The sequence below is a fragment of the Ranitomeya imitator genome, chromosome 1, assembly GCF_032444005.1.
Source record: "Ranitomeya imitator isolate aRanImi1 chromosome 1, aRanImi1.pri, whole genome shotgun sequence".
In the NCBI taxonomy this organism is placed as follows: domain Eukaryota; kingdom Metazoa; phylum Chordata; class Amphibia; order Anura; family Dendrobatidae; genus Ranitomeya; species Ranitomeya imitator.
In genome coordinates, this window is record NC_091282.1 from 661,812,839 (window position 1) to 661,826,478 (window position 13,640).

Here is a 13,640-nt window from a genome sequence, read left to right on the forward strand (position 1 = left end):
GTCTGGCCATTAGTCTGAGGATGGAAAGCCGAGGAAAAGGATAGGTCAATGCCCATCCTACCACAAAAGGCTCGCCAAAACCTTGAAACAAACTGGGAACCTCTGTCAGAAACAATATTCTCAGGAATGCCATGCAACCGAACCACATGCTGAAAGAACAAAGGTACCAAATCAGAGGAGGAAGGCAATTTAGCCAAGGGCACCAGATGGACCATTTTAGAAAAGCGATCACAGACCACCCAAATGACTGACATCTTTTGAGAAACGGGAAGGTCAGAAATGAAATCCATCGAAATATGTGTCCAAGGCCTCTTTGGGACCGGCAAGGGCAAAAGCAACCCACTGGCACGAGAACAGCAGGGCTTAGCCCTAGCACAAATCCCACAGGACTGCACAAAAGTACGTACATCCCGTGACAGAGATGGCCACCAGAAGGATCTAGCCACTAACTCTCTGGTACCAAAGATTCCAGGATGACCAGCCAACACCGAACAATGAAGTTCAGAGATAAGTTTATTAGTCCACCTATCAGGGACGAACAGTTTCTCTGCTGGACAACGATCAGGTTTATTCGCCTGATATTTTTGCAGCACCCGCCGCAAATCAGGGGAGATGGCAGACACAATGACTCCTTCCTTGAGGATACCCGCTGGCTCAGATAAACCCGGAGAGTCGGGCACAAAACTCCTAGACAGAGCATCCGCCTTCACATTTTTAGAGCCCGGAAGGTACGAAATCACAAAGTCGAAGCGGGCAAAAAATAACGACCAACGGGCCTGTCTAGGATTCAAGCACTTGGCAGACTCGAGATAAGTCAAGTTCTTATGATCAGTCAATACCACCACGCGATGCTTAGCTCCTTCAAGCCAATGACGCCACTCCTCGAATGCCCACTTCATGGCCAGCAACTCTCGATTGCCCACATCATAATTACGCTCAGCGGGCGAAAACTTCCTGGAAAAGAAAGCACATGGTTTCATCACTGAGCAATCAGAACCTCTCTGTGACAAAACCGCCCCTGCTCCAATCTCAGAAGCATCAACCTCGACCTGGAACGGAAGAGAAACATCTGGCTGACACAACACAGGGGCAGAACAAAAATGACGCTTCAACTCCTGAAAAGCTTCCACAGCAGCAGAAGACCAATTAACCAAATCAGCACCCTTCTTGGTCAAATCGGTCAATGGTTTGGCAATGCTAGAAAAATTACAGATGAAGCGACGATAAAAATTAGCAAAGCCCAGGAACTTTTGCAGACTTTTCAGAGATGTCGGCTGAATCCAATCCTGGATGGCTTGGACCTTAACTGGATCCATCTCGATAGTAGAAGGGGTAAAGATGAACCCCAAAAATGAAACTTTCTGCACACCGAAGAGACACTTTGATCCCTTCACAAACAAAGAGTTAGCACGCAGGACCTGAAAAACCATTCTGACCTGCTTCACATGAGACTCCCAATCATCTGAGAAGATAAAAATGTCATCCAAGTAAACAATCAGGAATTTATCCAGATACTCACGGAAGATGTCATGCATAAAAGACTGAAACACAGATGGAGCATTGGCAAGTCCGAACGGCATCACTAGATACTCAAAATGACCCTCGGGCGTATTGAATGCAGTTTTCCATTCATCTCCTTGCCTGATTCTCACCAGATTATACGCACCACGAAGATCTATCTTAGTGAACCAACTAGCCCCCTTAATCCGAGCAAACAAGTCAGATAACAATGGCAAGGGATACTGAAATTTAACAGTGATCTTATTAAGAAGGCGGTAATCAATACACGGTCTCAGCGAACCATCCTTCTTGGCTACAAAGAAGAACCCTGCTCCCAGTGGTGATGACGATGGGCGAATATGTCCCTTCTCCAGGGATTCCTTCACATAACTGCGCATAGCGGCGTGTTCGGGCACGGATAAATTAAATAATCGACCTTTAGGGAATTTACTACCAGGAATCAAATTGATAGCACAATCACAATCCCTATGCGGAGGTAGAGCATCGGACTTGGGCTCTTCAAATACATCCTGATAATCAGACAAGAACTCTGGGACCTCAGAAGGGGTGGATGACGAAATCGACAAAAATGGAACATCACCATGTACCCCCTGACAACCCCAGCTGGATACCGACATGGAATTCCAATCCAATACTGGATTATGGGTTTGTAGCCATGGCAACCCCAACACGACCACATCATGCAGATTATGCAACACCAGAAAGCGAATAACTTCCTGATGTGCAGGAGCCATGCACATGGTCAGCTGGGCCCAGTATTGAGGTTTATTCTTGGCCAAAGGTGTAGCATCAATTCCTCTCAATGGAATAGGACACCGCAAAGGCTCCAAGAAAAACCCACAACGTTTAGCATAATCCAAATCCATCAGATTCAGGGCAGCGCCCGAATCCACAAACGCCATGACAGAAAACGACGACAAAGAGCATATCAAGGTAATGGACAGAAGGAATTTGGACTGTACAGTACCAATGACGGCAGACCTAGCGGACCGCTTAGTGCGCTTAGGACAATCAGAAATAGCATGAGTGGAATCACCACAGTAGAAACACAGACCATTCAGACGTCTGTATTCCTGCCGTTCAACTCTAGTCATAGTCCTATCGCACTGCATAGGCTCAGGTTTAACCTCAGGCAGTACCGCCAAATGGTGCACAGATTTACGCTCGCGCAAGCGTCGACCGATCTGAATGGCCAAAGACAAAGACTCATTCAAACCAGCAGGCATAGGAAATCCCACCATGACATCCTTAAGAGCCTCAGAGAGACCCTTTCTGAACAAAGCTGCCAGCGCAGATTCATTCCACTGAGTGAGTACTGACCATTTCCTAAATTTCTGACAATATACTTCTATATCATCCTGACCCTGGCACAAAGCCAGCAAATTTTTCTCAGCCTGATCCACTGAATTAGGCTCATCGTACAGCAATCCGAGCGCCAGGATAAACGCATCGACACTACTCAATGCAGGGTCTCCTGGCGCAAGAGAAAATGCCCAGTCTTGAGGGTCGCCGTGCAAAAAAGAAATAATAATCAAAACCTGTTGAATAGGATTACCAGAAGAATGAGGTTTCAAGGCCAGAAATAGCTTACAATTATTTTTGAAACTTAGAAACTTAGTTCTATCTCCAAAAAACAAATCAGGAATAGGAATTCTTGGTTCTAACATAGATTTCTGATCAATAGTATCTTGAATTTTTTGTACAATTATAACGAGATTATCCATTGAAGCGCACAGACCCTGAATATCCATGTCCACACCTGTGTCCAGAATCACCCAAATGTCTAGGGGAAAAAAAAAGTGAACACAGAGCAGAAAAAAAAAAAAAATGATGTCAGAACTTTTTCTTTCCCTCTATTGAGAATCATTAGTTAGGCTCCTTGTACTGTTATGTTTGCTAATGACAGGTGTTATGAAGGCAATCCAGAAACACAGTGTGCTTAGCAATCAGAGCGCACACAGTGATCTGACAAATACCCAAAAATACAAGAACGAGTTCTGAGACGTGGAAACTCTGTAGACTGCACACCTGATCCTATCCTAAACACAACTAAAAGCGGCTGTGGATTGCGCCTAACAACTACCTAGGCAACTCGGCACAGCCTAATAAACTAGCTAGCCTGAAGATAGAAAAATAGGCCTGACTTGCCCCAGAGAAATTCCCCAAAGGAAAAGGCAGCCCCCCACATATAATGACTGTGAGTAAGATGAAAAGACAAAACGTAGGGATGAAATAGATTCAGCAAAGTGGGGCCCGATATTCTAGGACAGAGCGAGGACAGTAAAGCGAACTTTGCAGTCTACAAAAAACCCTAAAGCAAAACCACGCAAAGGGGGCAAAAAAAAACCACCGTGCCGAACTAACGGCACGGCGGTACACCCTTTGCGTCTCAGAGCTTCCAGCAAAACAAAGACAAGCTGGACAGAAAAAAAGCAACAAAAAAAAACAAAAAGTACTTAGCTATACAGAGCAGCAGGTCACAGGAACAATCAGGAGAAGCTCAGATCCAACACTGAAACATTGACAAGGAGCAAGGATAGCAGCATCAGGCGGAGTTAAGTAATGAAGCAGTTAACGAGCTCACCAGAACACCTGAGGGAGGAAGCTCAGAAGCTGCAGTACCACTTGTGACCACAGGAGTGAATTCAGCCACAGAATTCACAACACCCTTCCCCGTCATACTCACCCCCTCCTGGTGTTGTCTCTCTCTGTCCCTGCTTCTCCGATGGTCTCCGGTGCATGTCGGCAGCTTGTTCCAGTGTTCAGCGATCACATGGTACCGCTCATTAACCCCTTTCTGACATTAGACGTACTATCCCGTCGAGGTGGGGTAGGCCCGTATGACCACCAAAGGGATAATACGTCATAATGATTGGCACATTAACCCCCGGCACACTGCGATCAAACATGATCGCAGTGTCCTGGCGGTATAGGGAGGCATCGCGCAGGGAGGGGGCTCCCTGTGCGCTTCCCTGAGACCCCCTGAGCAACGCAATGTGATCGCGTTGCTGCGAGGGTTTCTTTACCTCCCCCTCCCTGCAGCAGGCCCAGATCCAAAATGGCCTCCGGGCTGCATCCGGGTCCTGCAGGGAGGTGGCTTTCCAGCGCCTGCTCAGAGCAAGCGCTGGTAAGCCTGCAGGAGTGCACGTCAGATCGCTGATCTGACACAGTGCACAGCAAAGTGTCAGATCAGTGATCTTACACTATAACATGATGCCTCCCCCTGGGGCAATGTTATAGTGTAAAAAAAAAAATATTCACATGTGTAAAAAAAATTTTTTTTAATTCCTAAAAATATATATATATTGTTCCTATAAATACATTTCTTTATCAAAATTAAAAAAAAATAAAAGTACACATATTTAGTATCGTCGCGTCCGTAACGACCTGACCTATAAGGGTATGTGTCCACGTTCAGGATTGCATCAGGATTTGGTCAGGATTTTTCATCAGTATTTGTAAGCCAAAACCAGGAGTGGGTGATAAATGCAGAAGTGGTGCATATGTTTCTATTAGGCCGGCGTCACACTCGGCGTAAGACATTACGGAACGTATTATACGTCCGTAATACGCGCGTAATACGCCAAAATGTCTCCGTAATCTCTTTCCGTAGTTCTTGCGTAGCCTAGGTGTGGTCGCGTATTTTGCGCATGTACTGGTCCGTGTGTAATCCGTATGTGATCCGTATTGCGTTTTTGACACGCACCATCACAAAATGGACATTTAACGGTTTTCAGGCCTGCAAATCATTTAAACCATCATTACCAACACTATTTAAGCCCTCGACAACAGGTGTACCCCTCCCATATGCCCTATATGTTCTCTAGCATATTTTGGCTGTGTTACTTTGACCTTACAAACATGTCTGACCATGTGTATTTAAGCACAACTCAGCGGGTGTTGCTTCACTGGGTGTTGTCTCGTCGCTTTGGCCAGCCATATCCGGTCAATGCAGATCCGCGAAGGAGGAGACGAAGATTGTGGGTGCATCCTCTATTGACACAACGCCAGAGTAAAGGACATTTCCAGAGACTCTATTCAGCTTTGAGGGCCCATCCAGACAAATTTTACCTGTATACTCGCATGTCCATCAGGACTTTTGACATGTTGATGGAGATGTTACGTCCTGGCCTCACCTATCAGGACACCTGGATGAGAAAAGCCATCTCTGCTGAGGAGCGTCTGCTCCTAACCTTACGGTATGTATTTTGACCTTTTATATTTTTGTATGTTTGCCAATGTGTTTTGTCCTACTATGTTTCAGTTACTTTACTTAGACATGAAGCCACAAGCACATTTCTAAAAATGTGGGTAATATTAGAGTATAGTAATAATGTGAAATGACCCTTTTTGCTTAGTCAATAATGACGGCGAAAATTAAATAGACACTTGTGTTTCTTCCTGTTTTCATATTCCTCATGTTTTGTTTTTTTTCCTTGTTTTGCAGCTTCCTGTCCACAGGCTTGTCCTATGCGGGTCTACACCTGGAGTTTCTCATTGGGCGTTCTACCATTTCAGTCATTGTTAGGACAACCTGTTCCCAAATATGGCTGAAACTTAACGAAGTTGTGATGCCGGAGCCAAAAATGGAGGATTGGGTCAAAATCGCCACTGGTTTCCAAAATAATTGTGACTTCCCTAACTGCATTGGAGCTGTGGATGGGAAACATATCAGGGTGCGTAAGCCGCCGAACTCTGGTTCCCAATTCTACAATTATAAGCAGTTTTTCTCTGTAGTTCTGTTAGCAGTTGCTGACAGCAACTACAGGTTTATAATTGTAGACATTGGGGCCTATGGCCGAACTGGAGACTCTAGGGTCTTCAATTCGTCCATAATGGGTCGGCGGCTACGTGACAACCAGTTGAACCTCCCACCACCACAACAACTCCCAGGCTCCAATGCGGAAGCAGTGCCTTTTGTTTTGGTTGGAGATGAGGCCTTCCAACTGACGAGGCACGTCATGAGGCCTTACCCCAGGCGCAACCTTGACCACCGGCGGAGGGTGTTTAATTTGAGACTTTCCAGGGCACGGAGACTGGTTGAGTGCGCCTTTGGAATTCTTGTAGCCAAATGGCGGGTTCTTCAGTCTGCAATTCAGCTGAGTGAGGCTTCAATCAATGAAGTGATCAAAGCCTGTGTAATTCTACATAATTTCACCCGAATACATGATTGTTCGTCTACTAATTTGCATAATCACGTCATGAACAATCATAGTAGGCCTACCCCATATGTCCCTCCTCCGCGACGTCCCCTTTCTGGACTAAAAGTTCGTGATGTGTTCACAAATTATTTTGTGAGTCCTCAGGGTGCCACTCCCTGGCAAGACTAGGCAATTTTGCATGTGTAATTTGTTATTTGCTTAAATTTTGGCATTACCAATGTGGAAAATATGTCTGCTGTGTTTAATTTGTTCACATATGGTTATGATCATATCATGTGTGTGTGAGGTAATAAGAATGAACAGAGTGCATACATAGTTTTTTTGGTAGTAACGGCAAATTTACTTTTTAAACTTGTTTTTAGATTTTGTTTTTTTTTTGGCATAACAAATCTTTGGCCAAAAAAAGTGCAACATTTTTTTTTGGGAACCAAAACACAAAGTAAAATAAAAACATTACAGCTTGCTTTTTAAGCCCAATCCAAACCTAATTTTGGAAAAAAAAAAAAGGTGTACCCAAAATTACAAGTCCTGGTACGTAGGAAGTGGAGAAGTGGATTGGTCTGTGTCAGCATCAGGTGGCCTTTGTAGGCCCAATTGTCCAGCAGCCTGTGCGGATGTTATAGTGGCCTGCGGGAAATTCTGCCTGCTCTGATGCTGGCCACTTTGATGAGTGGGGCCAGGATTTGGGAGATAACCCTGATGTTGCTGCCCATATGTGCGGGAATCATACCCCAACCCAAAATGACCATATTGTCCAAACCCCGGTTGGGACCAGCCTCCAGCACTGGGTCTGGACAAGTGGCCATATTGGGATGGGTGCTGATATCCTGCAATATGGTGCTGAGGTTGCCATTGTTGGTTAGTTGTGGGTTGGGGTGGAGGTGTTGGCTGACGTAGAGGGGGTGCTTCAGATCCTTGTTGCGCATGCAGGCCTTGTAATCTCTGAGGCCGCAGAATATTATCAGGTGACATCTGCCACTGTTCAATCATCTGCATCAGATTGTATGGGTTATTTGGGGGGGTGCATGCGTCAATAAGGATCTGAAAACACCCTCTCAAACGCAGCCTCAACTCCCGCTCTATGGAGCGTAAATACTGGGCAAGGCTCCGTGTGAATCCCTCCTCCCCATCATCCTCTCGAACCCGGGCCAAATAGTTCATGACCCCAGCATCCACATTTCTCCTGCTTTGGCGAAGCTCTCTCCTGCGTCGTGCACGCTGGGGTCTGACTGCAGCCTGTGGGGATTGGTCCAGGGCAACAGTTGGGCTGCTGCTATTCCCAGGGTCATCCTGGCTAGGTGCTGGTGCTGCTGCTGCAGAAGAGAACTGTGGGGCCTCTTGGTTTTCTTCAGCTGCAGCTGGAGCTGGGTGGCCAGATGAGGAAGATGCTGTAGGTCTTGCGCCGGAGGGAGCAGCAGATGGACCAGCCACCTCTTCACCTTCTCCAACTGGGTCAATGACCAGTTCTGAGTCAGACCCTGTCTCCCTGTCAGTGAGGTTAGACTGAGTTCTGCAAAAGATAAATTTGGACAGTTACTATGTTATTTGGAATTATCTCTCAGCATTAAAAAATTAACCCAGTTTGAGATGTTTTTACTTACGGCCTGAGGTCCATGCTGGGGTTGAGAAACGTAAGCCGATCAAAGTAAATGAAATGTATTTTTTTTTTTTAGGAGGGGCCCCGGCTCCACTTTTCTCCCGCTGCTGCCTCTCCCTCCTATACTGGTCACGGATACTCCGCCACCTTGTTGTTACATCATCCACTGAAACAACAAAAAATACACACATTGCTTAGACCATTATGCAGAGTGCTCACACAAGGTGTAATGGAGGACACAGATTTACGGGTAGCATAGAAAGAGGCTTTTGTGGCTCACATTAAGCAAGAAATTTAACAAAAAAACACAATTATGAAGCAAGGCCACAAGGACAGAGTCAGCTAACCTCTATCCCAGAAAAACAAATTACTGGAAAACAATGTTAGTAAGGGCACACCTGTTGTAAACCTTCATGAAATCCATTTATCATATCCAGCACCATGTATATACTGCTTGGATTTATATTACTTTCAGGAAGAATTAATAAATTAAGGTTTAGCAATTCAAAGTAGTAAGGGCCTGCTGTTTAGCAAGAACATTACATTGCAAACATGGGTGTACTTACTTATTTGTCGCTGGGCCGCACGTGGCTGCTGGTCATACTGGGGGAAGAGGGAGCCACACACGCTCCTCCATGCAGCTTGTTTTACTGCCCTGTTCGCATAGTTGGGGTCTCTTTGGTCCCAGATTTCTGGCCTCTCCTGTATCAAAATGATCAGCATGTCTACATTAATTATGCTGGCCATGCTCAATCTCTCACTCCGTGGAGGCGTGCAGCAGACTTCCGGGTTCACTGTCTGGCTTTTTCAGCTAATTAGCATGTCTCACCTGCCTGATTGAGGGCTTTAGACAGTTCAGGACATCTGCCAGTGAGTAGCGTATTTCTCGCAAGTCACACGCATGGTCCGTATGCATTCCGTATTATACGCTCTCCCATAGACTTGCATTGGCGTATTTTTTGCGCAATACGCTGACAAACGCAGCATGCTGCGATTTTGTACGGCCGTAGAACGACGTATATTACGGATCCGTAATATACGGCTGATAGGACTAGACCCATTGAGAATCATTGTGCCATATGTTTTGCGAGTTTTACGGACGTAGATTCTGCGCTCTTACGTCCGTAAAACTCGCATGTGTGACGCCGGCCTTATACTTTTCCTCTAATTGTTCCACTCCTGGTTTTGGCTTACAAATACTGATGAAAAATCCTGACCAAATCCTGATGCAATCCTGAACGTGGACACATACCCTTAAACTGTCCCACTAGTTAACCCCTTCAGTGAACACCGTAAAAAAATTAAATAAACGAGACAAAAAACAACGCTTTATTATCATACTGCCAAACAAAAAGTGGAATAACAAGCGATCAAAAAGATGGATATAAATAACCATGGTACCGCTGAAAACGTCATCTTGTTCTGCAAAAAACGAGCCACCATACAGCATCAAAGAAAAAAGAAAAAAGTTATAGTCCTCAGAATAAAGCGATGCAAAAATAATTATTTTTTTTATAAATATCATATAAAAGCGCAAAAACATAAAAAAAATATAAATGAGGTATCGCTGTAACTGTACTGACCTGAAGAATAAAACTGCTATATCCATTTTACCAAACGCTGAACGGTATAAACGCCTCCTCCAAAAGAAATTCATGAATAGCTGGTTTTTGGTCATTCTGCCTCACAAAAATCGGAATGAAAAGCGATCAAAAAAGTCACGTGCCCGAAAATGTTACCACTGAAAACGTCAACTCGTCCGGCAAAAAACAAGACCTCACATGACTCTGTGGACCCAAATATGGAAAAACTATAGCTCTCAAAATGTGGTAACGCAAAAAATATTTTTTTTGCAATAAAAAGCGTCTTTCAGTGTGTGACGGCTGCCAATCATAAAAATCCGCTAAAAAACCCGCTATAAAAGTAAATCTAACCCCCCTTCATCACCCCCTTAGTTAGGGAAAAATTTAAAAAAAGTATTTATTTCCATTTTTCCATTAGGGCTAGGGTTAGGGCTAGTGTTAGGGCTAGGGTTAGGGCTAGAGTTAGGGCTAGGGTTAGGGTTGAGTCTAGGGTTAAGGCTACAGTTAGGATTGGGGCTAAAGTTAGGGTTAGGGTTGGGGCTAAAGTTAGGGTTAGGCTTTGGATTACATTTACGGTTGGGAATAGGGTTGGGATTAGGGTTAGGGGTGTGTCAGGGTTAGGGGTGTGGTTAGGGTTACCATTGAGATTAGGGTTAGGGGTGTATTTGGATTAGGGTTTCAGTTATAATTGGGGGGTTTCCACTGTTTAGGCACATCAGGGGGTCTCCAAACGCGACATGGCGTCCGATCTCAATTCCAGCCAATTCTGCGTTGAAAAAGTAAAACAGTGCTCCTTCCCTTCCGAGCTCTCCCGTGTGCCCAAACAGGGGTTTACCCCAACAATTTCTCCTGTTACCCTTGGGAAAATACAAAACTGGGGACTAAAAAATAATTTTTGTGGAAAAAAAATATTTTTTATTTTCACAGCTCTGCATTATAAACTGTAGTGAAACACTTGGGGGTTCAAAGTTCTCACAACACATCTAGATAAGCTCCTTGGGGGGTCTAGTTTCCAATATGGGGTCACTTGTGGGGGGTTTCTACTGTTTAGGTACATTAGGGGCTCTTCAAACGCAATGTGACGCCTGCAGACCAATCCATCTAAGTCTGCATTCCAAATGATGCTCCTTCCCTTCCGAGCTCTGCCATGTGCTCAAACGGTGGTTCCCCTCCACATATGGGGTATCAGCGTACTCAGGACAAATTGGACAACAACTTTTGGGTCCAATTTCTCCTGTTACCCTTGGGAAAATACAAAACTGGTGGCTAAAAAATAATTTTTGTGGGAAAAAAAAAGAAATTTTATTTTCACGGCTCTGCGTTATAAACTGTAGTGAAACACTTGGGGGTTCAAAGCTCTCACAACACATCTAGATGAGTTCCTTAGGGGGTCTACTTTCCAAAATGGTGTCACTTGTAGGGGGTTTCAATGTTTAGGCACATTAGTGGCTCTCTAAATGCAACATGGCATCCCATCTAAATTCCTGTCAATTTTGCATTGAAAAGTCAAATGGCGCTCCTTCCCTTCCGAGCTCTGCCATGTGCCCAAACAGTGGTTTACCCCCACATATGGGGTATCAGCGTACTCAGGACAAATTGTACAACAACTTTTGGTGTCCAATTTCTTCTCTTACCCTTGGTAAAATAAAAAATTGGGAGTGAAAATATCATTTTTGTGAAAAAATATGATTTTTTATTTTTACGGCTCTGCATTATAAACTTCTGTGAAGAACTTGGTGGATTAAAGTGCTCACCACACATCTAGATAAGTTCCTTAGGGGTCTACTTTCCAAAATGGTGTCACTTTTTTTGGTTTTCAATGTTTAGGCACATCAGGGGCTCTCCAAATGCAACATGGCGTCCCAACTCAATTCATGTCAATTTTGCATTGAAAAGTCAAACGGCGCTCCTTCCCTTCCAAGCTCTCCCACGCGCCCAAACAGTGGTTTACCCCCACATATGGGGTATCAGCGTACTCAGGACAAATTGTACCACAACTTTTGGGGTCCAATTTCTTCTCTTACCCTTGGAAAAATAAAAAATTGGGGGCAAAAAGATCATGTTTGTGAAAAAATATGATTTTTTATTTTTACGGCTCTGCATCATAAACTTCTGTGAAGCACTTAATCTGTCAAAGTGCTCACCACACATCTAGATAAGTTCCTTAGGGGGCCCACTTTCCCAAATGGTGTCACTTGTGGGGGGTTTCAATGTTTAGGCACATCAGTGGCTCTCCAAACGCAACATGGCGTCCCATCTCAATTCCTGTCAATTTTGCATTGAAAAGTCAAACGGCGCTCCTTCCCTTCCGAGCTCTCCCATGCACCCAAACAGTGGTTTACCCCCACATATGGGGTATCAGCGTACCCAGAACAAATTGTACCACAACTTTTGGGGTCCAATTTCTTCTCTTACCCTTGGGAAAATAAAAAATTGGGGGCAAAAAGATCATTTTTGTGAAAAAATATGATTTTTTATTTTTACGGCTCTGCATTAGAAACTTCGGTGAAGCACTTAATGTGTCAAAGTGCTCACCACATATCTAGATATGTTCCTTAGGGGGTGTACTTTCCAAAATGGTGTCACTTTGTTTGGGTTTCAATGTTTAGGCACATCAGGGGCTCTCCAAACGCAACATGGCGTCCCATCTCAATTCCAGTCAATTTTGCATTGAAAAGTCAAATGGCGCTCCTTCGCTTCCGAGCTCTGCCATGCGGTAAACAGTGGTTTACCCCCACATATTGGGTATCAGCGTACTCAGGACAAATTGTACAACAACTTTTGGGGTCCATTTTCTCATGTTACCCTTGGTAAAATAAAACAAATTGGAGCTGAAGGAATTTTTTTGTGAAAAAAAGTTAAATGTTAATTTTTATGTAAACATTCCACAAATTCCTGTGAAACACCTTTTGAGCACCTTGAGGGGTGCAGTTTTTAGAATGGTGTCAAATTTGGTTATTTTCTATCATATAGTCCCCTCAAAATGACTTCAAATGAGATGTGGTCCCTAAAAAAAATGGTGTTGTAAAAATGAGAAATTGCTGGTCAACTTTTAACCCTTATAACTCCCTAACAAAAAAATTTTGGTTCCAAAATTGTGCTGATGTAAAGTAGACATGTGGGAAATGTTACTTATTAAGTACTTTTTGTGACATATCTCTGTGATTTAATTGCATAAAAATTCAAAGTTGGAAAATTGCTAAATTTTCAAACTTTTTGCCAAATTTCTGTTTTTTTCACAAATAAACGCAGGTAATATCAAAGAAATTTTACCACTATCATGAAGTACAATATTTCACGATAAAACAGTGTCAGAATCACTGGGATCCGTTGAAGCGTTCCAGAGTTATAACCTCATAAAGGGACAGTGGTCAGAATTGTAAAAATTGGCCTGGTCATTAACGTGCAACCACCCTTGTGGGTAAAGGGGTTAAAGTAATGAGTAAGCATGCCACGCCTATGGGAGTGGATTCGCGTCCATACTCATTACTTTAATGAGTGGTACCACGTGACCGCTGAATACAGAAAGAGCTTCAGTTGCTTGAGACCATCGGAGAAGCAGGGAAGTGCAGAGACCGCACCGGGAGCAGGTGAGTATGATGTGACAGCCGCCACTCCTGCCACTCCCCCTCCCCGCCGACCCCTGGGACAATGACTCGAGTATAAGCCGAGAGGGGCACGTTTAGCCTAAAAAAAATGGGCTGAAAATCTCAGCTTATACTCGAATATATACGGTAAATCTTTCCGGAAGGGAGCAAAGACTACTCCTCCTGGTCA

General features: G+C 44.2%; 2 protein-coding genes across 2 annotated transcripts; one reads left to right on the plus strand and one right to left on the minus strand.

The window, feature by feature from the left end:
* The first annotated feature begins 5,112 nt into the window (after positions 1–5,112).
* Positions 5,113–6,628, plus strand: LOC138641640 (uncharacterized). Its single transcript, XM_069729229.1, has 3 exons — positions 5,113–5,720; positions 5,969–6,501; positions 6,609–6,628. Exons 1-3 carry the CDS (start codon positions 5,329–5,331, stop codon positions 6,626–6,628), a joined length of 945 nt encoding a protein of 314 aa, XP_069585330.1. The 5' UTR covers positions 5,113–5,328.
* Positions 6,501–8,313, minus strand: LOC138658020 (mediator of RNA polymerase II transcription subunit 15-like). Its single transcript, XM_069745602.1, has 2 exons — positions 8,285–8,313; positions 6,501–8,193 (listed from the first exon to the last, which is right to left on the minus strand). The coding sequence occupies exons 1-2, from the start codon at positions 8,296–8,298 to the stop codon at positions 7,203–7,205; spliced, it is 1,005 nt and encodes a 334-aa protein (XP_069601703.1). The 5' UTR covers positions 8,299–8,313; the 3' UTR covers positions 6,501–7,202.
* Between the last annotated feature and the right edge of the window lie 5,327 nt (positions 8,314–13,640).

Coding starts and splice junctions, on each gene's coding strand:
- LOC138641640 (XM_069729229.1), top strand. CDS start 5,329: ATGCCCTATATGTTCTCTAGCATATTTTGGCTGTGTTACTTTGACCTT. Junction 5,721..5,968: donor CGTCTGCTCCTAACCTTACG/GTATGTATTTTG, acceptor CTTGTTTTGCAG/CTTCCTGTCCACAGGCTTGT. Junction 6,502..6,608: donor CATGAGGCCTTACCCCAGGC/GCAACCTTGACC, acceptor CGGGTTCTTCAG/TCTGCAATTCAGCTGAGTGA.